This window comes from Chionomys nivalis, chromosome 26 (assembly GCF_950005125.1).
Source record: "Chionomys nivalis chromosome 26, mChiNiv1.1, whole genome shotgun sequence".
Classification (NCBI taxonomy): domain Eukaryota; kingdom Metazoa; phylum Chordata; class Mammalia; order Rodentia; family Cricetidae; genus Chionomys; species Chionomys nivalis.
In genome coordinates this window covers 27961014-27987831 of record NC_080111.1, presented here as the reverse complement: position 1 = coordinate 27987831, position 26818 = coordinate 27961014, and the positions used below count along the sequence as shown (strand labels likewise).

The 26818-nt window shown below is 43.5% G+C and overlaps 1 protein-coding gene across 3 annotated transcripts in view; it reads left to right on the top strand.

Moving 5' to 3' along the window:
- Cdk14 (cyclin dependent kinase 14) overlaps window positions 1-26818 on the top strand; it is a 617691-nt gene that overhangs the window by 83852 nt on the left and 507021 nt on the right. The window contains exons 1-2 of one of the 3 annotated variants that reach the window (XM_057758884.1): window positions 15253-15552; window positions 22103-22134. In XM_057758884.1, the coding sequence (XP_057614867.1) occupies window positions 15462-15552; window positions 22103-22134 (123 nt within the window). In that variant the 5' untranslated portion in view covers window positions 15253-15461. Of the gene's footprint in view, window positions 1-15252; window positions 15553-22102; window positions 22135-22374; window positions 22445-26818 lie in introns of those variants that run through there. The other 2 variants (XM_057758883.1, XM_057758887.1) reach the window with 2 other exon arrangements.

The window sequence follows — 26818 nt, the reverse complement described above, 5'->3', positions numbered from 1 at the left end:
CAGGTTCTCATCCTCTGTTGAAACAAAAGAAGAACCTCTTTTCCAAAGCATCATATTCTTAGACCCAAACTCTAAAGTCAAGATACTTTTATAATATACATGCTGGTTTAGCTTAGCAGCCCATACAATGAAATGTTTCTCTGTGCTTAGTGTACTCACAGTCAAAAAATTTAAAGAAAACACAATAATATACATAATCTAGACTCTCTATGTATATTTCATCTTTACATGGCTTATTTATTTTTACTCTATTACTTTTTTTAAAAAAATATTTATTTATTTATTTATTATGTATAGAATATTCTGTCTGTGTGCATGTCTGCAGGCCAGAAGAGGGCACCAGACCTCTTTACAGATGGTTGTGAGCCACCATGTAGTTGCTGGGAATTGAACTCAGGACCTTTGGAAGAGCAGGCAATGCTCTTAACCACTGAGCCATCTTATTTTATTATCTTTACTACTTTAATCTATGACTATACTCTGTCTCTTTAAAGATTTTGGTTTTTTAGCTCTTTTTATAACTCTCTATACTCTTTTTCTTCTCTCCCAAGCCTACATACATTTATCCAACATTGTGATTCATTTAGAGGTCTTTTATGTCTGAATCTGCCCTATTGTGTATCTATAATTCTTTACTGTCCAGCAGTGCTTCTTAAAATGCTAAGTGCTTCTTAAAAACTTAAGCTGTGGCATTACTGGGGTATATAAAGTACTTCCTGCTTGCTTCACACAGTCCAGCATGGTGAGGCTGCTCGCTGCCTCTGAGAACCATGCACAATGCTCCGTCTCTAGGCACACAGTTGGTTCATCTTACCACCAAGCAAGTTGGAGCACATTTTTCACAGACTCCATTTAAATGCTTGGCCTCCTGAAAGAGCCAGAGGTCATGCTGGCAGCATGGCCCAGAAAGCCATGTCCTGCTGCCTGGCTAGCTTACACCTGAAATAATCACATGGAAATTGTATTAATCAAAACACTGTCTGGCCCATTAGCTCTAGCCTCTTACTGGCTAACTCTCACATCTTAATTAACCCATTTCTATTAATGTGTAACACTGCTTGACTGTGGCTTACTGGCATGAGTCTAACCAGCATCCATCTTGGGCAGGAGAAGCATGGTGTCTGCCACACTTCCCTTTTTCCCAGCATTCTGTTCTGTCTACTCCACCTACCTAAGGGCTGCCCTATCAAAAGGCCAAGGCAGCTTCTTTTTTCAACCAATAAAATCAACACAAATGCAGAAGGACCTCCAACACCACTTCAAAATGGCCATGGCTTTTTTCTCTGCTACCACTGAATCAGAAAAACCTCCTAGCAAACAGAGCCCACCCAAGAAAATGCCATTACCAAACCATGCTTAACTTTGTTCTTTTGTGTCTAAGATTCCTTTTTAAGCTTTCTCAGGTTTTACATGGATTTAGTCCACCATGTTAGTATATCAACTGTATTAAGGAGGCCACTTGTTGGTTCCTGGCCCCTCAACCCTGAAATAAACACACAGAAACTATATTATTTAAAACACTGCTTGGTCTGTTACCTATAACTTTTTATTGCCTAGCTATTACATTTTAGTTTAACCCATTTCTGTGTATCTCTATGTGGCTGTGGCTTACCAGCTAAAGTTTCAGCATCTGTCTCTGGTGGGGCTACATGGATTCTCCTTGACTCTGCGTCCTTTCTCTGAGCATTCAGTTTAGTTTTCCCTGCCTAGTTCTATTCCCCTATAACTCTGTTATAGGCCTAAAGCAGTTCCTTTATTAATCAATGATATTCACAGCATACAGTGGGGAATCCCACATCTCCAGTTTGTGATGCCCCATTTTCTTCTGGGTTGTGGAGTCATTCCTAGAGGCATGGTTAACCTACGAGTGACTGTACCCTTAAAGAAAACTGACTCTCTTCTCAAAAAGTCATCAACTGTCTGTAGCCCTTCAGCTAGGGGCCAGTGCTCAGGCGTGCCTTGCTCCTCCTTGCTAGAATGTTGATTGGCTTGCTCTTGTACAGGTCATGTGCAAGCAACCTCAGCTCCTGGGAGCTCATGACTATAATGGTCCTGTCACATCCAGAAGACACGATTTCAGCTGGGGTCTTCCCTGACCTGTGGCTCTTATATACCCTTCCAACTCCAGCTTCTGAAATGGTCCCTGAGTCTTGGCAAGGGTGCATGCATGTGTGTGTGTGTGTGTGTGTGTGTGTGTTTTTATATAAGTACCATTTGTGCTTAAGTACTCTATAGATTCTTTCTGAGATTGGCTCCTTGTGAGCATCTGTCTTAATTAATCAGTCACTGCACAGAGAGAATTCTCTGAGAACTCTGTTAGCATGGGCCATGCTTTAAAAACTATGCTGCTAGGGACATAAGGAAGAGTAAGGGGAAACCAGAAGGGTCAGATGATTTCAGTAACCTCATTCCCTCTATAGGAAAAACAACACAAAACCACAACCAGACTTTAACATTATCTTTGACCTATAGGGAACCAGCACATTTGGGGGATGATTGTCATCTGAGTAATGTGAGTTATTGCATAAGATGTTCTTGTAAGACTTCTCAACAGCCCTATGCATGTTACTCTGTTGTTACAGCTTTCTGAGGTTGAGAACAACTCATCAACCCAAGGGGAAGTTGTCCAGACTGGTGCTGGCCAGTAGGAATAGAACTAGAGTCATGTATTTAATTAAAAATTTGCTGATAGCTACATCAAACACACACATATACACACAGGGAGAGGGGGAGAATGGGTAAAATTACTTCCCATGCTATACTTAACATAACATCACTAAAATATTTTCATTTTAAACACACAAGGAATATAAGCAACTGTTTACATATTTTTCACTGTCTGAAACCTTGTGTGCTTGGTACACATAAAGCACACTTCAGTTTGACCACTCACATTTCAGTTGCTTAGAAGCCACATGACAAGCACAAAGGGGCGAATGTCACAGAATGCAGAGTCTGGACTCAACCACAGTTGGGAGTGTGAGTCATGGTTTATTACCACTCTGCACACAGTCCTTCGAATACCTCCTACCATGGCTGGAACAATGACTCAAGTCTTAGAGACTGAAGGTGGTACAGCCCTATCTCCCTGGAATTTCATTACCTCCCTAGTTCCCTCTCCTTCTGCCTCTGTCCCAGGCTTGCTGCTGAGTCACGTTCACCCTCACCTCAGGGTCAATGTACTTCCCGTTCCTTTAGCCTGGATTCCATCTTTTCAAGTCACAAGCCTGGGAGTCGTCGGGGTTTTTCTGTGATGCCCTCTCAGGATGGCTTTCCTTTCTAACGGCCTTTTACTGCCCACTCCACTTTCTTACTGTTCATTACTACACGTACACACATTTTAAAGTTCACTTGTTGAGACCTCTTCCACTAGCAAATCCATGAAATCAGAGCTTTGCTTTGAATGACCTAGCACACAGCAGGCTTGCCGAATGAATGAGTGAGTTGTGCAATTTGGGGCAAACCATTTGCAAGATGAGTGCAGTGTTCAAGAATTTGTCCTCTGGAGCCAGATGTCAGCTGCCCAGCTTGGTTCCTGTGAGCTGGGCCCTTCCCCACTCTGTTTCCTTATCTAAAAAATGTGGATATTAGTAACAGCATGTATTTCATGAAACTGGCATTACTTCATGGATTAATGAGGTGAAGTATATTATATGTGTTCCACAGGAAGTTCTCGAGGAAATGTAGTATCTGTGGCTACAGAGATTCCTTACATACTCAGACACCCAGAGCTCAGGCTATGGTTCGTAAAAGCCATTCCTTCTTGCCTCTCATATCTATCTTGGTTCATAGTTGGGCATCCCATTACCTTCAACACCCTTCTCGAAACCCTGTAATACACAGTCTTTCCCTCTACTCCCAGGCCTGCCTGTCATTCCCCTTTCTTCCTCTTCCCTTTATCATCCTTCCCCGTCTGCCTTGAGTTCTTTATAAGCACCGCCCCCACCCATCTTTCCATTTTGTCAAAAAAATAAAATCAAACCTCATGAACATTTTTATGTGCAGAATTTAGTGGTGTCAAATATGGCAATGCTGTATCTACTTTCATAACTCTTCACTCTGTAAAATTTAAACTTTATACTCATTAAATACCCCTTCTAAGCTCCCTCCTCCTAGACCCTGCACCCACAGTTCTACCATTTATCCTAATGTTTTTGATTGCTCTAAGTACCTCATATATGAAGAACTGCACAGTCTTTGTCCTTTTCTGACTTATATTGTACTCAGCATAATCTCATCATCACTCACATTTTAGCCCATATCAGCTTTCTTCCTTTAAAAGATGAATAGTATTCTAGTATGTAGATGTGCCGCCATTTGTGGAAAATACTGCTAGGATCATGGAGTGCACAGGTATCTCTTTGTGCCTCTGTTTTCAGTTCTAGATAATAGATACGTAGATGCTAATTCCTGTTTATATGACCCCTTGGGCAATCTCACACACCTCTAGAACTTTGGCTGTCTTTTCTTTCTTTATTAAAAATTTGAATAAAAATATAATTTTCCACAGATGACCTCTGTCTTTTTTATCTCTCCCATGTATCATTCATGGATCCCTCTTAAAATCATGACCTGTTTTTCTTTATTGCTGCTACACACACACACACACACACAATAAATATGAATACAACCTGCTTACTCCCTTTACTTGTATGTATATGATTTGGGGTTGACCATTTGGCATTGGAGTTTCATCCCTGGAGAACACTATTTCTTCCACTCTCTCTCAACATTCCCTAGTTGTCTGTTTTTATTTGTTTATGGATTGAACCCCATGAAATTATCTCTTCCACATAGGATGTATTGGTATTGCACTTCCTCAGGTCTTTTTCCGGAAGCCATATTGTTAAGGTATCATGGGTGAAACTTCCCTATTATATCTAAACAATACAATCTCACAGCAGATTTCCTGGTCCTTTGGTTCTTACAATCTTTAGGCCTCTTTTTTCTCGATGATCCATGAGCCTTAGGTGTGGGAGCCACATTGTAGATGTATCTATGGGAACTAATTACCACTCAGATACTTGCTTTCTGTATTTTGACCATTTCTGTCTTTTTTGTTTTTCTTTTTTCAAGACAGGATTTCTCTGTAGCTTTGGATCTAGCTCTTGTAGGCCAGGCTGACCTCAAACTCACAGAGATCCGCCTGCCTCTGCCTCCTGAGTGCTGGGATTAAAGGTGTGTGCCACCAGCACCTGGCCAATTGGGCTTTTTTTATATGTTGCAAAGAGAAGTTTGGTTGATGAGTGGTGAGAGCTAGGTGTATTGGTGGTTTATACAGATCAATATTTAGAATGCATTTAGACATTTTGTTGGTGTAGTGAAGTGGTAGTAAGATCCATGACTTCACTAGTCCTAAGTGGTTGGTTAGGTTTCCAGTACCAGGTAAAATTTATATCGAGTGTGCCCTAAGTCCAATCAGAGCTACCGGGTATTGCCAAGACATGACGGGCCTATTGCATCCTTAGGGCTATTGGGCAATGCTGGTCATCACAGTGGTTTGTGGGCATTGTAGCTGTGTAGGACTATTGAGGGCTTTCCTCCCATTGAAGCTGTCATCGCATCTTTGAGGGCTAGGAAAGATAGTCCACAAGTGCAGTCCCTTTCAGGTTCTCGGGGTCTTGTGTCCAAACCACAGGATGTCTTCAGCACTGGGAGCTTACTCTCAGTTTCTTGGAGACAACCGACGGCAACAACAATAGCCGATATTGTTTTGAGAGTATTGCACTCACTTCCCAGACCAACAACTGGAAAGGTCTCATGCCTGGTATTGGGAGTTTTGTTAGGTAGTCTACGATTGCCAAGTCTCATATTAATTCCAAATCCACTTCTCTAGCCCTGCAGTCTCTCTGGAGCCCTAGATTCACAATTTTGATGGCCTTGGATACCCAACTCTGAAATCATTTCCTCCAGACTATATACCCCTTCAGTACTTCTTGTCTAAATGAATGGCGCGACTACCTAACCATTGTCCAACTCAGAAAATGCAGTGTCAATCTTGAGCTCCTTTCTCCCATCCTAGATTCCAAATAGCCACAAATCTCCTTTAGATAACCTGGCCACCACACCTGAGTTCAAGCCAAATATCACTTCATGTCCAGATTCCAGGCTCCTGACCACTAACATCTTCCTCATACACCCAGCACCTACCTTCCCATCCCTTTAATTCTTTATAATGGGTTAGAGTGATTCAGAGAATGTGCAGATCAGATCGTTCCATCCATTCAAGGCAACAAGTCACTTCCAGCGCCTTTAGAACCATACCAGTTGTGGGGAAAGTAAAGATCACACACACACACACACACACACACACACACACACACACCAGCCATTGTCCAACATATGCCTCTTACACCACTCCGCCAGTTCTTGTTTCTCAGTTCCCAGGAGACAATAATTTCTAACTATCTACCGGATTCCTTGTAATTTGTCTCTTATGAGGAAGAGGCTGGCTCCAGCTGTGCTTGAATGTGGTTAGCTTTCACCCCCTGTTGCTCCCCATCCCCACGTATCTGGACAACCAAGAAAGGAGAGCTGTGCAGGCCTTGTCTCTAAGAATCAGTGTGAATTTAAGTTTGGATTCTAGGCCACGGTGGGAGAACTGCCCACTATGTTGGCCTTTGACCATAGTAAAAACAGCTGCCTTAGCCAAGTGCTTACTACCTTCATGTTAGAACCGGAGAGTATTCACTGCTGGGAGCCTGGGTGGGAACTAAGTATGCTCTGTTTACATTCACGGCTGGATCCATTGAGTTATCTAAGTCCTGAGTGGGCAGTTGTGCCCAGCTCTGGGTGAATGGACCAGAAGAGCTTTCTGGTTCTTACTGCTATGCCCCCAGCCCATCCTCACCTCTAGCTTTGTAATTCTTCCCAGATGTGTTTTAAACATTTGGGACGAGCTTTCTCCTAAGGTCATTTACTCTGCTCCAGTTCTTGTCCAGTGTTCTTTAGGCCTATGGTCCTGGGTTCTCTTATTTCTCTCTCTGTCTTTTCTTGCATATCAGAACCCTGTTGTTTTTTTATTTTAATTCTATTTTCTCTTGTTTGAACAGCTCTGCTGATACCTGCCTCAGCAATGGACCTGTGAGGTGACTCTGGTTACTTTTGGTGTGTGAAGAGCTTGATTAGCCTTTCACTGAATGCATCATTGGTCTAGATGGGCATCCAGGGTAGCAGCCATGCCCTGCGTTCCTTTCTGTCATCTAGTGTTGCTGCTGAGAAGCCTAAAGCCATTCTGTACCCAGTTCTACTTGGAATCTTGGGTTTGGCTTTTGAAAGCTTTTACAATACCCTTTGTCCACGTGGTTCTGTGGTTTTTACAATGATGTGTTTCAGTGTGGGGTTATTTTCAGGCATTGTCTTGGAACTCAATAGGCCCTTTCACTTTGTACAGTTATGTCCTGTCATTCCAGGAAATTTTCTTGAATTGTTCCTTTGATAATTTCCTCTTCTGTTTTCCACTTGTTTCCTTTCTGAAACTCCCATTATTCAGACAGGGAATTTCCTGTACTAGACTGCACCTCTCTTGTGCTTTATTCTCTTGGTTTTCTAATGCCTTATCATGCTTTGACTTATGGGAGGTTTTTCTCATTATATATATTTTTAATTTTCATCTGATTTTTTTTAACTGAAAAGTTTACTATACAAGGGTTTACTTTTATCTTTTGTTTTGTTTTTTTCATTTCTCTGTAGCTTTGGAGCCTGTCCTGGAACTAGCACTGGAAGTAGACCAGGCTGGCCTTGAACTCACAAATATCTGCTTGACTTTTCCCCCTTAGTGCTGGGATTAAAGGTGTGCACCACGGCCACCTGGTTACTTTTACTGTAAGTAATCTATAGTATAGTAATCTATAGTAAAAATGAAAAAGTTTTAGTATCTATGTCTTGTTTAGTGGCTATACTATCTTATAACATTTCAGTAGCTGTTAAGTCTTTTAAGATATTAATAATATTGTTTTCTTCCCCTGTATAATCTTTAGTGCTTTCTAGTTGATTTTCTATGTTAATTTGCTTTGGCCTGTATCTTTCTTACTAGCAAACTCAACTCAGAGTCTGAAGATCCATGAATGCCTGCCAATATCCAGGACGGAGGCAATCAAATATCTCAAGGAAGCCTGACTTATGATATAGTTGGCTCTGCCATGGCATATACTGTGGAACCCACTTACTGGACAGGACCACGGGAAAGAGCAAAAAAGACAGGCAGGGTTCTCCATCATCACTTTCATCTTTTGGAAGATTCCTTCTCAGCCTAGCCAGTGGCTAGTGTAAAGTTTCAGTTCTCTTAAGACTGATAATTCAGTTAATACGTTGTGGTGATTTTGTCTTTTAACTTCCCAAATCATGTTGTTCATTTATCTTTTATGTTTGTACTTTTATCCCTTCGGAGGCAGACTCAGGGAGAATCACTGTGAGTTCAAGGCCAGTCAGGATACATAGGCTAAGTTCCTCATAAGCCACGGCTATACACCAAGATTCTTTCTTTAAAAATAAAATAAATAAACCCAGTCACTATATGTTTTTAATGAGTTTTCAGAAGAACGTAAAGAACATCAGATGCATGCAGTCTGATATTTCTCATGAGAATGAAAGAACACACAGCCTTTACTGGCTGACACCGACTGCTGTCCCTGCATGAGACTGCAGTAAGAAGCACTTCCTGTCAAAGCTGCCCCACGTCAGGCACGAAATATGCCTGCACCTTAACCTTGGCTTGGCTTCCCATCCTCCAGCACTCTGAGAAACAAATTTCTATTATGTATAATCTGCGTAGTGTATCATATTTTTTAAAGTAGCCCAAACAGGTCGGAATGGTGAACACATGTTTTACCTCATGCCTTTAGTGGTTTTGGGGCCTCCATCGACTGTTACCTCAGGTTTACAAAATAAAGATTTTTGTAATTCTGCTCTGAGTCTTATAATATTAGTATCAAGCTAGTTTTAAGCAATCAGTTTGATCTCCATGGGCCTTAATTTTTTTACCTGCCAAACTGAATAATAAAAGAGACCTCAGAGTGTTAGTGAGGTGATAGGCAGAGCCTTTGGATGCCTAGCATGTAGCAATGACTTAAATTATAACTTAAAAATGTTTAGTTCATTTCTAAGCACCAATCTGAGTAGCGAGGACCCTCTTTCCAAGGTCAGGTGTATGTCTTTCAAGAGCACGTTCATTTCCCATATGTGGGAAGGCCGACATACAGTGTTATATTTAGGAATTTTGACCCATTCATTAAATTTTTAAAGTCTGACTTGTTTCTTTGAATTCTTCTGTCATTCTATATTAGAGGTGCAACTACGTTTCAGATATGGGAAAGACATACACCATGCTACAAAGATGGCTTACACCAAACTCTTTTGAAAACTGAAAGCATCTCAGTGGAAGTCTGGAGTGTGTGTGATGATCTCAGACACTGTGGTGGTTTCAAAGAAAATGGCCCCCAAAGGGTGTGGCACTATTAGGAGGTGTGGCTTTCTTGGAGGAAGTGTGACGCTGTGGGGGGCGGGCTTGGAGGTCTCTTATGATTAAGCTACACCCGGTGGCATAGTTCACTTCCTGTTGCCAGATCAAGATGTAGAGCTCTCGGCTCCTTCTCCAGCACCATGTCTGCCTGCATGCTGCCACGTCCCACCATGATGACAATGGACTGAACCTCTGAAAGTGTCACTGTAAACCACCTCAATTAAATGTTTTCCTTTATGAGAGCTGTTGTCACGGTGTCTCTTCACACCCACAGAAACCCTAACTAAGACACCTTCTCATGCCCTCTTTAGGTTCGGTTCTACATGTTAACACAGGGTTAATAATGCTTCTCCGAGGGGGATAAATAAAGATTAAGGTTAGAATAAAATGGGACCACCGATTCAAGTCACTGCTGATTATAACAGCATGTATTACTTCAACTACACTTTGAAGTTATAAGTAGTAAGTCGCTGCACTTAGGGGCCGTGTCACATGAAGACACCATCGCTGACGGTTTTGTAGACAACCTCTCCTGACTTGTAGGTACTTGGTTGGAACAGACACGTGAATGCAGACAAATTGTCATTCATCCTGGAAGGAAAGATAGGATTTTTTTTTTTTTTTATTTAATTGCTCCTAAGAGGACTTGTGTTTACTGATTAAAAAGGCTTAAGGTTTTGGTTCTCTGAAGCAACAGCTTCTAACCATCCACGTCCAGAGTTCGGCTACAGGCCTGGCTTCTGAAGCGTGGTTATCATGGATGGAACATGAAACACTGAAGCCGATGCCATCCATAAATGAAGACTCTTATGCAATGATGCATCTGTATAACACACAGAAGCAGCACCAAAGGATGGGATTAAACAAATTGTATCTTGTTAGAAATAGTGGTAGATATTTTCTCATATAGATAGTTTCTGCAAACTAAATTATTTAAACAACTGAAAAAATATTTTAACTGCCGGGTGATGGTGGCGCACGCCTTTAATCCCAGCACTCGGGAGGCAGAGGCAGGTGGATCTCCGTGAGTTCGAGACCAGCCTGGTCTACAGAGCAAGTTCCAGGACAGGCTCCAAAGCCACAGAGAAACCCAGTCTCGAAAAACCAAAAAAGAAAAAAAAAAAAAAAATTTTAACTAACATGGCAAATTATAGTCTTTAAGTACATTTTTAATAAGATGGAGACTATTGCTAGTCTCTGATGAATGCTTTAATAGGATGGGCACTATTGCTAGTCTTGGATGCATGCTTTGACTTGTGTAGTCTATGGCTTTCAGACCTGCTCTGAGCTGAGTTATATGGAACATTACTTAGATGCTTTCACAACTTCTTTGTTCTTCCGCCAACTCTTTGCAAGCAGACCATTTTGCTTAGGTCACTGGGATTCTTCAACTCTAGAATGAAAGTGCTCAGGCCTGCCCACAAAATAATCAGGCAAACGCAGTCCTTATTTCTGGATAAATTTGGAGGTTTGTGTCAAAAAGGAGTGATTTCTGATAATCTGAAAAGAATCTGAATGAGAAATGGGCAAACAGTGGGTGACAGAATGAAGAAAGACAAGAAGCCTCATTTTATAGGAGTTCAGCTACACTAGACTCTGCAACCATGTTCCTCTCCTCTCTGGGTTCATGGCTCTCCTTATGGTGGGTAGAGGAAAGAAGGGAGGGAGGGAGGTAACTGTCATGAACCAGACCTATCCATCAGTAGGAATAAAAGGCAGCAGGAACAGTTAAGTGTTTTGAATTACATGTACCAATTTCACTGATGACTCAGAAAAATTATACAAACTACCTAAACTGTGTGTTCCTTCATTCCCTGAATGTGTTCAGAAATGAAAGACATTTGATCCTAAGAATAATTAACTCGAACATTTCAGACTTCTTGAAGGATATTTAATTCCATAAACTTCTACTACTTTAGTAATTATTCTGATTGGATGTCAATTTTGTGAAACTTTACATTAATAAGTATATCTGTTTTTCCATCTCTGCTATCCATGTCCTTGGCTTCCTGATTTGGTGAATTTCTTTCCCCTGATTCTTTTTGCACACTGTTATGGGTCGGTGGTTCTGCTTTGCTGGTTCTTTGATCCTAATCAAATCCTGCATTTACAGCTTATTAGGATCAGAATTCCCTCCCTTTCTAATTACTGGCAGCACAGCAGCCCATCTGTAATAAGACCCACAATGTTGTACAACAAATTCATGGGCTGTCTACTGTGACTAGAAATGATGGACATTTCATCACATGGAATTTCTGTCAATGAATCTCTGCCTTATTTATTTAGGAAATACCCTGTACCTTATACATCAACCTTCATATATCAAAGGTTTATCAAGTTTTAATTTGTAAGCTGAGAGTGGGGTAATTTTATCTTTAAATTTAGAATCAGATTCTTGTAGCTAATGACCCCAAGGGTTATCTCCCTCTCGCTCAGACTTCTGCTTTTACAGATAAGGAAGTAGGCTGTTACTAGTCCAAGGCTACACAGCATTTACGGATGGATCCTGGCTGCACAGTTACGTCTCCAGGCCCTACCACACTTGCACTGGTGGATCTGGAACGGGTCAACACTTGAGGGGCAGGCCCTAGATACCTTTGTTCTCAGATGCTGCACTTTCAATTTAGGTCACCCCAATTATAGGTCTGTGGACCACAAGTGCAGACAGAGGGCTGGCACAGATCCATCCTCCCACTGCAAAAACATATGCCACCCAGATGCTGGATACATATCTTTGTTTCTCTAAACAAACCATAGGTCATTTCACAGCAACGGCAATCCATTCTCCACTCTCGGATGAGCAAGTAATCCGCTCTGGAGCATGCACTGCGCCTTTCTCAGGGTAGGGTCTCAGGCCTTGTGGAACTTGTAAGACATGATGAAGGCAAATGTGAGAAATTTCATAGAGTTGAATCTTTCTGGCTGGTGAAATAGCTCAGTGGGTAGAGGCACTTGCTGGCAGGCCTGACAATCAGAGTTCATCTCCTGGATCCCACAAGACAGCATTCCAGAGTCAACTTCTGAGACATGTTCTCTGACGTTCATGTGTGCAGTATGGCACGCACACATATATACACACATTCATAAACACATACACACTCATACCCTACACAAACACACATACACATGCACATATACGCAGATCTGCACACACATATATACACACATTCCTAAACACATACACACTCATACCCTACACAAACACACATGCACATACACACAGATCTGCACACACATATATACACACATTCCTAAACACATACACACTCATACCCTACACAAACACACATACACATGCACATACACACAGATCTGCACACACACATATATACACACATTCACAAACACATACACACTCATACCCTACACAAACACACATACACACAGATCTGCACACACACACACACACATATCCCACACAAATACATTTACCCACCCCCATACACATGTTGAATTCTTAACGGGACGTACACACATCTCAAAAGCATGAAGATAATTTCCTTTGCTAGTCTGGAGGTTTCTTGAAGAATTTGCCGGTGTAGCACACAACCAAGAAAGGCCACAGACAAACACAGATATTTGCAGTTGCCGAGCTTCATCTGGAGGCTTTTGCCTCCAGATGAACGACTCTGATCCGGTGAGGAGTCTGGCCGTCAAGACGACTGAAAGTTTGTAGTCAAGAAGGGAAAAGGAAATAAAGCTCCATTATGTTCTAAGTTAGTATTTTTGCTACGTAAAGTGAATGCGTCTGGGGAGTATTGCAAGATTCCACTTGCAAGTATAGGCTGCAAAGACAAAGTTCTCTCCCATCTAGGTTTTCCTTTTGTTTCCAGAAATTTCCTATCATACAGAAATGTCGATATTTATGCAGGTTTTTGCCTCATTTTAATTTAAAATATGCATTCTCTACTAACCCTAGACATACCCATGCAAGTTTATGTTATTTAAAAAAAATGGTCACATCCATTAGCTTTGTATGCATAGATGGTAATTTAAGAAGTAATTGCATTTTTGAACAAATCAGAAGGATAGGAGAAGTCACGCAGATACAAAACATATGTATGTGCTGGTACATACACACACAAACACACACAGCATTTGAGAGCAAACACCGCTGAGCCACGACGCTGGGCCTGTGTGCTGTATTCAAACCAGCCATTTCCAACGAGAACAAGAGCGTGGCCGAAGACACGCAGTGACCATTTCTTCATTTTGTTAACTGGAAGAATTTATCTCTTTGCATGGTTCTCTTCCTGTGAGTCTCTCTCTCGCTACTCAGTTGTAACTGCTGACTTTCTAACCAATCTGAGGAAGTGGTAAACGCCAAAACTTTTTCCTGTATGAGGCCACACTTGGTGCTCTCTGTTATTATCGAGATACGGGTGTCAGGATTCAACGTCCTTGCGTTTAAGTTATCTTGACTTTTCTCATGAATTCCTGGCTCTCTCCTCCGCTGGGGGCTCGACCTGACTAGCTGCCTCATATCGATGGCAATCTACCAAAAACCCTGTAATGCGCTCAGCACAGGGCGGGACACATCAGCGTTCTACCTCACAATTTAAGGAAGGCAGGGGGCTAGTTTTTGTTTTAAGATAAAAATCTTTTGACAAAACACAAACTCCCTAAAACTTCCTCTAAACCAAACAGCATTGTCAAACCCGCACAAGCCCCTATTACTTACACAGCCAGATGACTCAAGATTACTTAACGTTTCTATTCATAAGAACTTTGCTGGCCGGTAATCAGTACACCAGGCCTTCCCCCATCTTCCTTCACTCTCCCCTGGGAGACTGACGTTTGGAGTACTAAGTTTATTAGAAAAAAGCCTCTGTGTTTTCTGCCGGAACTGTTTGTCCTGGGTTTTAGAAAAAGCCACTCTTAGTCATTTTTCAAGTTTATTCGCTGAGGCGGGGAAAAGGGGTGAACATGGTTTTTAGCCTCTAAGTCTTCAATTCAGAAACCGGGCATTTGTGAACATAGGTTCTAAGGAGCCCAAGGACCTCGGACTCTGTTTACCGACGGACGGGTATTCCTCTGAGGAGTCACCTACAGTGATATCCCTGTCACCCAGAGACAGGACGGGGGGGGGGGGGCGGACACACAGGAGTCCTGACTTCTGTACGTTCCAGGGAGCAGTTTCAGCTTTTGCGCTTGACCCCATTAAAACGGGGCCTCTCCCTCCCTTTGGAGCAAAGCGTTCACTTTCTCTGTAAATTCAAACCGACCAAGCAAGTCTGTCCTAAACCCGACTGGGTCCCCGAGGTCAGCGAGCACGGGCTTGCACCCTCCCCAAACCTTCCGTACCCGGGGGGAAAGGGGGACCACACGGAGCGCGCCGCAGCGGGTGGGCTGGGTCTGCGCGGGGCCCGGAGTGGCCGTCCGTCTGTCCATCTGTCCGTCAGTGCGCCGGCCGGGGTGGTGGAGCGCGCGGGAGGAGCGCGGCGGCGGCGGCCGGAGCGCGGGCGGCCGGGAGGGGGCGCGGCGGGTCCGGGAGGGAGGGAGGAGGGCGGCGGAGGCCTCGGAGTCGGAGAGGCAGCGGGGTCGCGCCGGGGTCCTGCGCGCCAGGCCTGGGGCCAGAGGAGCCACGGCTCTCGGGGCGGCACCGCGTCTCGGGCTGGGAACTTGTCCCGCGCGCGTCTCCCGCAGCAGCCCGCGCCTCGTCCGGCGGCCGCTCTACCTCCCTTCGCCGGCCGCGGCCGCCGCGCCGCTCTGCCTTACAAAGGAGGGCGAATGAGGCGGGCGGCGGCGCGGCGCGGGGCCCCCCGGGCGGCGGGGATGGCGGCCGCCCCCGGCACCACCTAAGACGCCCCCGCGCGCCCAGCCTCGGCCCAGGCCCGAGCCCCGCAGGCGGCCGAGCGCTGCGTGTCGCCCGCGGCCCGCGAGGAGGCGGAGGAGCAGGACGAGGCGCCGCCTTCCCCGCGCATTGCCGCGCGCCCTCGCCGTTGTCTGCGCTACGCGCTGGACCAGTTTCGCGAAGTTGCCCGGGCCCCGCGCCGCCCAGATGTGCGACCTCATTGAGCCGCAGCCGAGCGAGAAGATCGGCAGGATGAAGAAGTTGAGGAGAACTTTGTCAGAGAGTTTCAGCCGCATCGGTGAGTGTGCTCCGCTGACCCCCACCCCACCCCACCCCCGTGCGCGGACTGCTGTCCCCGGGCTCGCTCCCTCGGCCCCGCGCCCACACCCGTGCTCCGAGCACCAGCCAGGCAGCTACCACCTCCGGGCGAACTGTGGACCAGGGATGGAAGAGGATGTCGCTCGGAGAGGCGCCCCCTCTTCCCCAGGATCTGGGCTTCATTTGTGGACCGTCCCAAGCCTTTAATTTGGGTTCCTTCTCTCAGCCACTAGTATCTTTTGCACCCGCAGTGGACCGCGAGGGGACACCCGGTCCTCACCGCCATAGGGGTTCTGCGGCCACCCAGGTTACTTGTTATTTTTAAAGTTCTTTGGTATTAGGTGTTTAACCAGTAATTTAGCTTTGAGAATCGCTGAAATGTTGACGTGTGCCTGAAGCTATTTAACATAGCCAACCTAAAGGAAGTGGGACAGATACCTTGAGACCTTTTGTTCCCTACTTCGGGTCCTATAAATGGAGGTTTGGGTGTTCAGTTCTTAGGACGCTGAACCTTCCAGCTGCTGTAGAGAAAAGTGAGCTATGAAGTTGTGGGGACTCTATGAATCAGTCTCCTGAATTGCTGCAGCAGTACAGTTCAGAGTATTGTCTTTGAGAAAGAGCAACCGACTTAACAAAGAACAAACACACAAACAACAACAAGGTCAGAGAATGTTTAGGATACTTAAAAAGATAGATCCATGTTCTAGGGAACAGCAAGATGACAACAGTGTCATGTGGAATGGGTTTGTTAAATCTTGAGTTTACTGGCAGGAAGTGCACCTCTTAACCTGGAGGTGTAGCTGCCTCCTCAACTGTCACAACTTTCTTTGGCACAATTAACTGTGCCAAGCAAGGGATTCCTACAGAGCCTCAGACAAACCTATCAGAGCGTCCAAGTGTACCTTGTGGCCTTTGGTTCGCTGTGATCATGTTCATGAAAGTCTTAATTAATCATAAATAAGCTAATTCCTTAAATCCCTGATGTGCCAATGAATGTTAGTTGTCTGTCCATGCATGCAAACTGTCTTTAAGTGAAAGAAAACATTTAGTCAAGCTTATTATTGTTAATAATAATTATTATTACCATTATTTCGGTCCAATTTGTCAATATTATTTCTGAGCGCACTAAGTTATGTGCAGAAGCCAGACTAACCCAGCCTTTCCATATTGTGTTTGAGTGCACACAAACTCACTCTTCTGGATTAGGCATTCCATTGTGGAGTCTTCCATTGAAGTGAAGTTTGAAGCCCAGAGGACTGGAGAGTGAGGTGTGGAGTCCTGTGCATTATTCACAAAGATGTTTCCGTGCTGGGCCCAAATCACCACCCATGCGGGTTCTGGAGTCCATTAGGGCCTGTTCTAAAGCGCATTAACTAGGTGTTTACTAATGCTAATGATTCTGTTGGAGTCCCTCCAGTTTTATGTTAAATAATTCATTGCAGTTGAGTCTCAGTCAGAAACGAAGGGCATTAATAGAAAAATACTGTATGTTTAAATAATTTTAGGGTTTGATGGCAAATCACTAAAATTTGGGGTAACTGCAATATTGGCAAATGGGTATTATAGTTAATTGGGCTTCCTAGATTATTGAGATTCAGTGATGGGAAAACTCCTTTTGACTTGAACCCTTCTCACAAATGCCTTCTATGATTATGTGGCGATTACATGCAGGCTTCAGGAAACAGTACAGCTCGGTAAAGGAAACACGTCATGTCGTGTATTGAAAGAGGATCTGTGACTCAAAAGAGAGATCATACTGTGGTGTATTGTGGAAGAAATTATTGGCATTTTTAGGTGATTTTAATGTTGGGTGTGCACCAAGGCCAGGTGTTTATTAGAAACAGCACTACCGAACATATATCTTTCTCCTCTGCTTTTCTTCACACTCAGAGGCAGTGAACTCATTCTGATGACTGAATGAGTTTTTGAGGAGCTAAAGGCAATGGAATGAGAGTTTGTGCAGGGAGTGTGGTCTGTGTATCAGATGGGGTTCCTGGTGTTGCCCGTCTGAGCTCAGTGACCTTGGATAGGTCCCTTAACTTTTCTAAGTCTTAGTTTTCAATTTGTTTGTTGCATTTAGTGAAATAAGGATTCAATGTCTCGTGTGACGTGCAGTGTGGACTCAATAAATGTCTGCACCGTGTTGTCGTCATCAGGCACTAGACCATACTGGCGTGACTCTATAGAAAGCAAGAAAAAGAAGTGTTGACAGATTTGTACTATAGCATCCGGAAATCTGGGTAGAATTGGGCCTGGCCATCTCTTGTCCCGCTCGACTTGGGCAACCAGTAATCCTCTTAAAGGCCTGCATTCTCGCCTCCACACATTTGTGTGCTTGTTGTGGAGATTGAACAAGACAAAATAACGTTATCTGATACATCTGCTGCATGGTGGACATCGGTACTGGAAGCTCTGGATAGTTCTTCTGATTTCTCTCTGTCTCTTCCTGTCCTCGTCCCCCCCCCCCCAACGGAGAGGTAGAAGAATAAATGGTTTATTCCCATTGGACAGCCCAACAGTACCATGCGTTCCCTTTCATTGTCATGTTCCAAGAGAGACTTTTACCTATACATACCGACTTTATTTCCTTTTCTTAGCACAATTCAGGTGTAGCTTTCGTATATGGTGAAATGTCCATTATCACTGTTCAGTCATTAAAAAAAATCACTAATCATTTATCTAGAAATTTCACAATGCATATGATATGCAGTCAATGGTTATTCTTAACAGTAGTTCCGAATACAAAAAGTAATAATGCTTAATTTGACACATATCATAGATGATGCTAACTTGGTTACCATCTTCCCCAAACATAACTGATCTGAGATTACTATATTATAAAAGGTCAGATCAAACACATTGGGTTTCAAGCCACAGGGCGCTAAGTATGCCATCTGCTAGGCAATGACTCCAGTGTGGCTGGAGTTCCCATATAAGACGAGTGTGATTGAATTCTACGGTCAACTGTCCGTTTCACAGTGAGTGTTCACAGCTTCCTGCTCAGTGACGTCAGTGTGGTCACTATTTAGGAATCGCTATTCTTGTCTAATACGATTCCCTCCTGTTTCCCACTTAGGACTTTTAGGCTAGCTGAACAAACAGGAGCTTCATTGTTAAATAGCTGAACTCCACTACAACCTATGTCTTTCCCTTGGAATTTTTTTTTTCAAGACAGGGTTTCTCTGTAGCTTTGGAGCCTGTCCTGGAACTCGCTCTAGACCCGGCTGGCCTTGAACTCACAGAGATTCCCTGAAGTTTGCAGGGAGGTTCAGGCAGATGAAGGCTGTGAGGTGTCTGTATGATTGGGTCCTATGACGCTCCTTTACACATGTCTATGTGATTGGGTCCTATGACGTTCCTTCACATATGTTTGGATCCTTCCCCAGAGAAAGGAAGTTTATGTTTGATATTTGAGACGAAGCCATGTATGCCATTTCTTTAAAGGATGTGGTGGGTAAAAAGAGGAAGCCGTGGTTAGGCTGAATTCCTGTGGGTTTGTTGCCTTCTGCCATAGGTGTACATTTCTAGATTTGATTGTCAGTGATGAGCCGTTCTGAGACGAGGGAGAGATACCAAGTTAAAAGTTCAGACATACACTTTAACTGTAGTCCTGTATTCTTTCCCGAAGAAGCTATAAGAGATTTTAATTTGGGGCTGGGAGTTTATCTCAGTGGTAAGAGCTTTCCCAGGATGTGTGAGGCCCTGAGCTCAGTGCCTAGCATGAGAGAGGGGCGGGGAGAGGGGATATCATGGTAATGGAATCTGTGTTTATGATTCTTACATAGAAATACATATGGTTTTTATTTATGAAAACGCTAGTGTATATCAAGTTATGAGGTTCTCTCTCTTTGCCTCTGAGGTAGAACTCGCTAACCCCGCATATTACCGTGTGCCTTCTGGTGCTAGATTCTGCAGTTAGTGAACAGTGTGGCTGGAAGACAGGCTCGTGAATGGGCAGTCCCACTATTAAGTGGGAAATTCTGTAGTGGAGGTTAGTGAACCCGCCAGTGGAGGACACCGCAGTATCGCGCCTCTGTGCTTAGGGAGGAGCAGGAAGCCTTTTAGGAGCTGTGTCTGAACTGAGGACCAGATAGCCCGTCTGATCATATTAAATGACTTCATATTTATCCTTTTGTTAAGCCATGGTAGCACAATCTGCCTGTTGTCCCACAATATCCTTGAGGACAATTGTGGTTTTACATTTACATAAATGATTAATGACAATCAGAGAATGTAATCAATAACAAGATGTTGTGTGCATGTGTAGGACAGAGTTTATCAGCAGTGACTTGATAACTATCTGGCAAGGACACCGTGGTCTTTGTTTTACTATTAACTGCTTTTTAAGGCAAGGATGCAATACTTAGAAAAAACTGTGTCAGGTATTAATCTAATAATGTAAGGTATCTATTGAGTCTAAATCTGTTCTTCCCTGTGGCACACAGGGCCTGAGCGTATCATTCAGCAGAGAGACCTTTGTTGCTTGTCAAATGCACCTATAATTTTTTCTTTATTCCCCCTTTTCTGTCTAATGTTAGACCCACCCTTTATAGTTAAGGATGGTGTGAAGTTGTCAGAACTAAGAAGGGAGAAGTGGGCTGGTGTGAATGTTTGAGAACCCCTCACCCCACTTCATTCTTTTCTCGCCTTCACTCCTTGTTTTCGGACCCCGATGGGACAGCATCGGCCGCAGGACATCTTTGCCCGAGAAGACAGGTGTCTAAACTTCCAGCACTTTTGCAGTGGCCACAGTAGATAAAATATTTTCGAAAGTTTGTCTTCTGAGTCACGCGTCTGCAAGGCTCGTCACGTGGCTTCTTCCCTCTTGCTAACTGATTGATGGATGAGCCGAAGCTGTAATTATGTGCTGGTATGGTACTTTGTGTGTGAAGGCAGTGCTAGTCTAAAATACTCATCCTTTTGACAAGTGGAGAAATTTGTTTATATTTATGTCACTAATGTTTGGTAATGGCCTTGCCAGACAAGCATATTAATTAAAAGACTCACCTTTGCTGGCTGGGCTTGAGAGTTTTGAGATTAGGAGTTACATTCTGGTGAAAATTAGTCAGTAGAGTCAGCTAGGGCCTTCTTCCTTTCCCTCTTTCAGGTTTAGTGTAAGGAGACAAATCTGAGGTGAAAATATGCATGTGGCTGATTTCAGGAGCAGCCACTGAGGCCGGGACAAGGATCGTCCTTTCATTTTAATTCAGGGCAGCTTGTTACCTAGTGATGAAGGTGGGCAGTGTGTTTTCGGCTGAAAGGGAAGACTAAGAACTAAGTGCTTAGTCTTAGCTGGCTTGGTCAGCCTGCACCCTGCTGGCTGAGCACCACGGCTACATTCTTCTGGACCTTTTACAAAGACAAATTTATGATATTTTAAAGCAGAGCAAGATCAAGATTGCTAGAAATATTTAAGATTGCTAGAAAGCCAGGCATGGTGGCTCAAGCCTGTCGTCCCAGCATTTGAGAAGCTGAAGCAGGAGGATTGCTGCTAGTTCCAGGCCGAACTGGGTTCCAGAATATGACCTTGTCTCAAAAGTCGCATGGCAGCACACCACACCTGACGCCGCATAGCTAGAGTATCTAACTTTTTACTAAGGAGTTTCTGCTTAGACTTACTAATTTCTCAGAACTTAATTGCCAGAGTAATTTGCTTCTCATTGCTTTTGTCAGAGCGCGACCTTTCAAGCAACGGCTACCCAAGCCTTTTCATCCAGGCTAGGACCATCCAGTATAGGCCTGTAAACACCTAGGCAGAATTTTGTAGATTTGAAACATTTCTGCAACTGGTACTTTCAGAGAAAGGAGCTATTTTGTGCCTTTTCATCACTCTGAAACGTTGTAACTACAGGACTTAATTAACCGGTATTTGACAACTACGTGTTGTATTCTTTTCTTTTTCTTTAGAGTCAGATCAAATTTCATGTCCAAGGTTAAGTGTATTTAAGATAAATCTGAGGTATTTGTTAGTTTCTGTGAAACGTTTTCAAAAAATTCATCATGTTAAAATTTGAATTATGTCTCCTATCCCATACAGTACTCATTTGATAATGCCTGTTTTTTTTTATTACCACGCATAAACTTTCCTTTGCATTAAAATATCACTTTGACACGGTGCAGAGTGTTTGTCATCCTAACAAGAGGCGTGGGAGGTCCACACAGCACACAGGAGGAAACACCAGGTGTGGCAGAGGAAATTTGTTTGAGATTACTTTGTGTTCCTTTTATACTTCCATTAAAGCATGTTCTGCCGCAGAAGCGGTAGTGAAAGTCATGCCGGCTTCTCTTCCTTATTTCCAAGAATGCGTCATTTACATATTTATGAAAAGTCTTTCACAGATGCATGCGGTGCTGTTCCCGCTCTCATTTGCAGTTTTTGTATTTATATCATGGCACCGTTACTCAGGTGGGGGGCACAGTTTTGCTTTCTGAGATGAAAACACTGTACTGCACCCCGTTTCTCTTTCCCGGGACTTAGATTCTCTTTGGGAGGCGTCACAATAATGGTCTCCTTTCTCTTTCTTTTTTAGCTCTGAAGAAAGATGACAGCGCCTTTGACGAGGTAGGCCGAATCTCTCACACCAAGGTGTATAGGTCCTAGGGGCCAACTTCGTGCTTAGAAACAGAAAAGATAACCTAAGAAACCAGGAAAAAAATCCCTAAGTAACCAGAGACAACATTTGTTTCTTTTGTTACCCCCATGTTAGTCTCCCATCTCAAATAGTCATTTGAATGTTGTAGTAATCATCAGAGGTGTATCTGAATCAGTAAACAAAAGACACATGCTGCCTTTGTGTTGCTGTCTTCCTGCTCATGGTGGAGCCTGAGGAACCCTCTTTGACGCGCACGTTGGGGCCAGTCCAGAGCTGTGGGTAAGTCGGGCAGTAAGGCTCCTTCGCAGACCTTGCTGAATCAGGGCGTGATGTGCCGATGCCACAGATTGTCTGCAAGGCTCCCAAAGGAGGAGGTGACTTTTTCTGTTCTCGTTTCCCTGCTCTTTCTGGATCAGCTGGGTCTCTTTTCACTCGCTACAAAGTGGTAAAGAAAATGCCTAGGTAACAAAGCATTCTGAGTAGGATTTTAAAATTGTACTTTCCTGAGTGGTTGTTACTGTTTCCAGGGCGTCGTCAAGGGAAATATTTCACGGTACATATATAAAGCCAGTCACGTGGATGTTATGAACAGGCTGTGCCGTGTCCATTGTATGTAGTTACATGTTAACAGAGATGTGTCTACATCTCGTGCTTACCCCACAGCCTCATGAATGCATAGAGTGGTTGGCATTGATTGTTTAACACGCTCAGATTCCATGAAAGGTGCTGGCAATCCTCCCTTCCTCCACTGTAGTGAGGCAAGGACATATGTGCTCAGGGAATGTCCCTTTGGCCACGTGCTGGTCCTGTTCTACAGGGAGGGCCACTCAGGGTGAGCCTGCTGCAGGCCAGGATTTCTGGACGGGGCCAGCGCCATTTGGCTCTCATGGTCTGTTGCTTCATCGCTGCACCTGTTCCGACTTTCCTGGTCCGCACTCAATAAAGCGGGTTACTGGAGTCCAAAGCAACTTTCCCAGACAGCGTTCCTGGAACAACCTCCTAAGCTTAATTCCTCTAGTCTTGAAGGAAGAGAAGAAAATTTCCTTTTCCATCCTCGTAGATATTACTAGTTTCCCCTAAACCTGTATTTCTGGAATTTCTACCGTTTCGTTACTGAGATATCTGTTTTCAAGGGAGTATTTATTCAGGAGTCAGAGTGAGACTATTGGGCACCTTTTCTTTCTTTATAAAGAAAAACCTCCCCTATAATTATGGGAGTAATTTAAGTCTACATAAAGAGAGACGTTAGGAAAGAGAGGAGGCTAAAAGTCTTCAGCCCTGCTCTCCAGATATAACCACTGTTGAATATTCTTGCTTCTTCCTCCAGGTTTTAAAACCATAACCCATTATTAAACCCCCTTTTCTCCTTTAAGCCAAGGCCTATTTCTCCATGTCCTCATAGGCTCCTCCCATCAGTGTACGGAATTAGAAAACAAACAAACAAGCAAACAAACAAACCACCTCCTTTCTTGCTTACACCGTGGTTGTATGGTGTTAGTCTGTCTCACAGCCGCATTAACATCTGTGTAAACAAGCGCACAAACCGAGAGTCTGGACAGAGAAGTGGGTGAGGAGTGTATAAGGATGGCACAAGCTACAAATACTCCTGTAATCTTATTCTGAAACATCTGTAGAATCAGTCGTCCTGTCGTTTGGAACAAAATCGTCACCAGCTCCCACGCAGTACTTTCCTTCTTTCATGGCACAGAGATTTGTTTGTTTGTTTTCTTTTTTAACATTGTTAAAAAAGTCACAGAATGCTAGACCCAGAAGAGTGACAGAAACCATCATTTCCCCATCCCGGCATTTCAGCATTTCACAGATGAGCACATTATGCTGCAGAGGGCCGGAGTAATTTCCAGCTCGTTAAGGAAAGCATAGGGTCTTGATCTAGGAGGGCAGCCGTGATGCAGGCGGGCCCCGGGGCCGATGCTAGTGCACCTGCAGCTGAGCGACTGCTCCTCTCTGCACAGGTCTGCACAATGCTGGCAGCTTCTGTTCAGACGGCTTGAGTGGATTACATAAATTAATGTATATAAAGCTATTAGAAGACTGTCTGGAACTGGCAGAGTGTGGATCTTCTCCGCTGCTGTCACCAAGGGCATCTTCACTGATGTGCTAACTGTGATAATCTACCCTCTTTAGTTGGAAGAGCTACAAGGGCAATGGAAGATTTCAATTAAAAATTAAGGCTATGGAGGAGATTTCATTTCAGATATACCACTAAAATTTTATATAAGACTGTGTAATGATTTTTGAATTAAGATGGTGAGAGCACTATTTAAAATCCACCATTTTTTATCCTCTCCAAGGGGATACCACACTCACCCTTGTCACCCTTGGGCACACTGCATGCGGCTCCCATTCAGTAAGTGCAGTAAGTGTGCGTTGGAATGGGCAACTGTCTGCTGTGGAGCAGAGGGATGAGCTGAGACGTCATGGCTTCTATCTGCCACTTCTTAGCTACTTGGGCAGGTTCTTAACATAGTCTTAGTCTTGGTCTTCTCATTTGTAAACCAACAGTTAGACTGCACTCTTCAAAAGTGCTCTGGGCTCTAGTGTAGGATTCTAAGTATCAAAGTTACCTCTGCCGGGGACTTTCATGTGGAGGAAGTAGAGAGATGGCCCTGGCTCAGTTCCCAGAACCCACATGGAAGCTCACCATTGTCTGTAACTGCAACTCCAGGAATTCTGACACCTTCCCACAGACACACATGCAGGCAAGACCACCAATGTATATAAAATAAAGAATAAAATAAATAATTTAAAAAAGTTTCCTGGAATCTAAGAGGAGCTGGATATATGATCATATAAATGGGAAGTAACAGTTTTTTGAGGATCATTTTCAGACTGTCTAGTAGAAGTTTTCTTGAATGTGTGGGTTTCTGGCTGTTTCCCTCGCCTCCTGTTGGAATCCAGTCTCTATCGTCTCCTGGAATTCATCTGAGACTGGAGTCCGGCAGCTGGAGGGCTGGGTCAGTATCTTAGCTATGCGGCAAGGTGTGGCTGCTCTCTCCTTACTCGGAGTTTTACGAGCTTCAGGCTCCTTATCAGAGGGTGCGCCAGAGGGTGCCTGGATACAGGAGTGTGGGTGCTACTCCAAGATTAGTGTGAAGATTTCTTTCCGGTGTGTGGGAATACCTGACCTTGAATGATGGAGAGAAAAAATATGCATTAGTTATTTATATTCTCTGAGTGTGATACTCTGCTGATTTTCAAAACAGCATGAAATTGTATTCAGGAGTTATGTAAAGTAGATCATGTGTGTGTATATTTATGTGTGTGTGTGTGTGAGTGTGTGTGTTTACATGTGACTAGCTTGCAGTTAAGTGTTGAGGACTTCAGACTTTTGCGATGACAGGTAGTGGGTGTGGCTGAAACCCCTCGTAGTTGGAGACAGGAAATTTTCAGGATGATCATCAGCCCTTCCTTCGTTGTGCATTTATTTGGACCCTGAGTAAAATGGTAGCCAGTTTATGAACTGTGAGTTGAATCTATAAGTTTTGAATGAACTAACTAGTTTTAGGATTTCCAGAGACTTTCTTCCCCCTTCAAGTTTTAAGCTTACTTCCACAACCAACGGAAGTTTGGATCCACAGGGTTTGGTGTGATATGTGGCTAAAACAAAGGAACTAGATAGGTACATACTAGGGGAACAAACCAACTAGAAAGAAGGTAAAAGAAAGCTGGTTTCTTATGCCATTGTTTCTACTGGGCCTGGTGGTGACACTGTGATGACCTGTCACTCAGTCTGGGAGAGTCTGTAGAACTTTGGAATGTCTTGGTGAACCTACACCATGCCTTCATATGGAATCTCAGTTTTATGTTTAATGATTTTTTTTGACAAATTATGATGCCTAATATACAAAAGATAAGAGAATACAATTATTATTATTCACTAATATTGTTCAATAATTGTATGCATTGTTTACATTTAATGATTGTATGCAAAACTAACATATACAAAGTCTTGCATGTTGGAGACAAAAGCTTCAGTAAACGTGAGTGAATTCACATAGAAAGGATTGGAAGCTTCCGAAGTTACAGCAGTTCATAAGTTGTTATTGATTAATGAGAAAAGCTGTGTAGTTCTGTTTTGTGCTGCTGCAAAATGCTGCCCCTCCTTGGCTTTTGGGTGAGAGGTATAGAAACTTGAATGCTTGAGATAGATCTTTGAGGTGTGAAGCGTTTCATTTTGAGGATGGTATTCCCATCCAAATAATTCATCTCTTCTTTTGTGGTGAAAGCCTCACTGTGTCCGAGCCTTCTCGCCGTGCCTCTTTTGTCATGTTTGTAACCTGCAGGAGCTCCCAGGACTGATGTTGATATTTTCACCTATTTCACTCTTGAAATCCAAGGGAAATGTATACAAAATATATAAAAATCTTCCTTTAAAAAAATCTTACCTGTGAGTACCCAGAAGTCTATTTTAGAGACCACCTTACAATATATATATTGACTGTAATAATTCTTGCGGATAGATGGGGACAGTGTACGCCTGTGTTAACTTCCAGTCTAGAACATGGTCCCTGTTACTTATATAACGACACAATGCTCGAGATCATAGCTGCAGCCGTAACTGACTTCATGAGAACAGCGTGCTGGGGTGTGGGGGTGCTCCTGCACACTGTTTTCCAGTCATTGTAGCTCTCT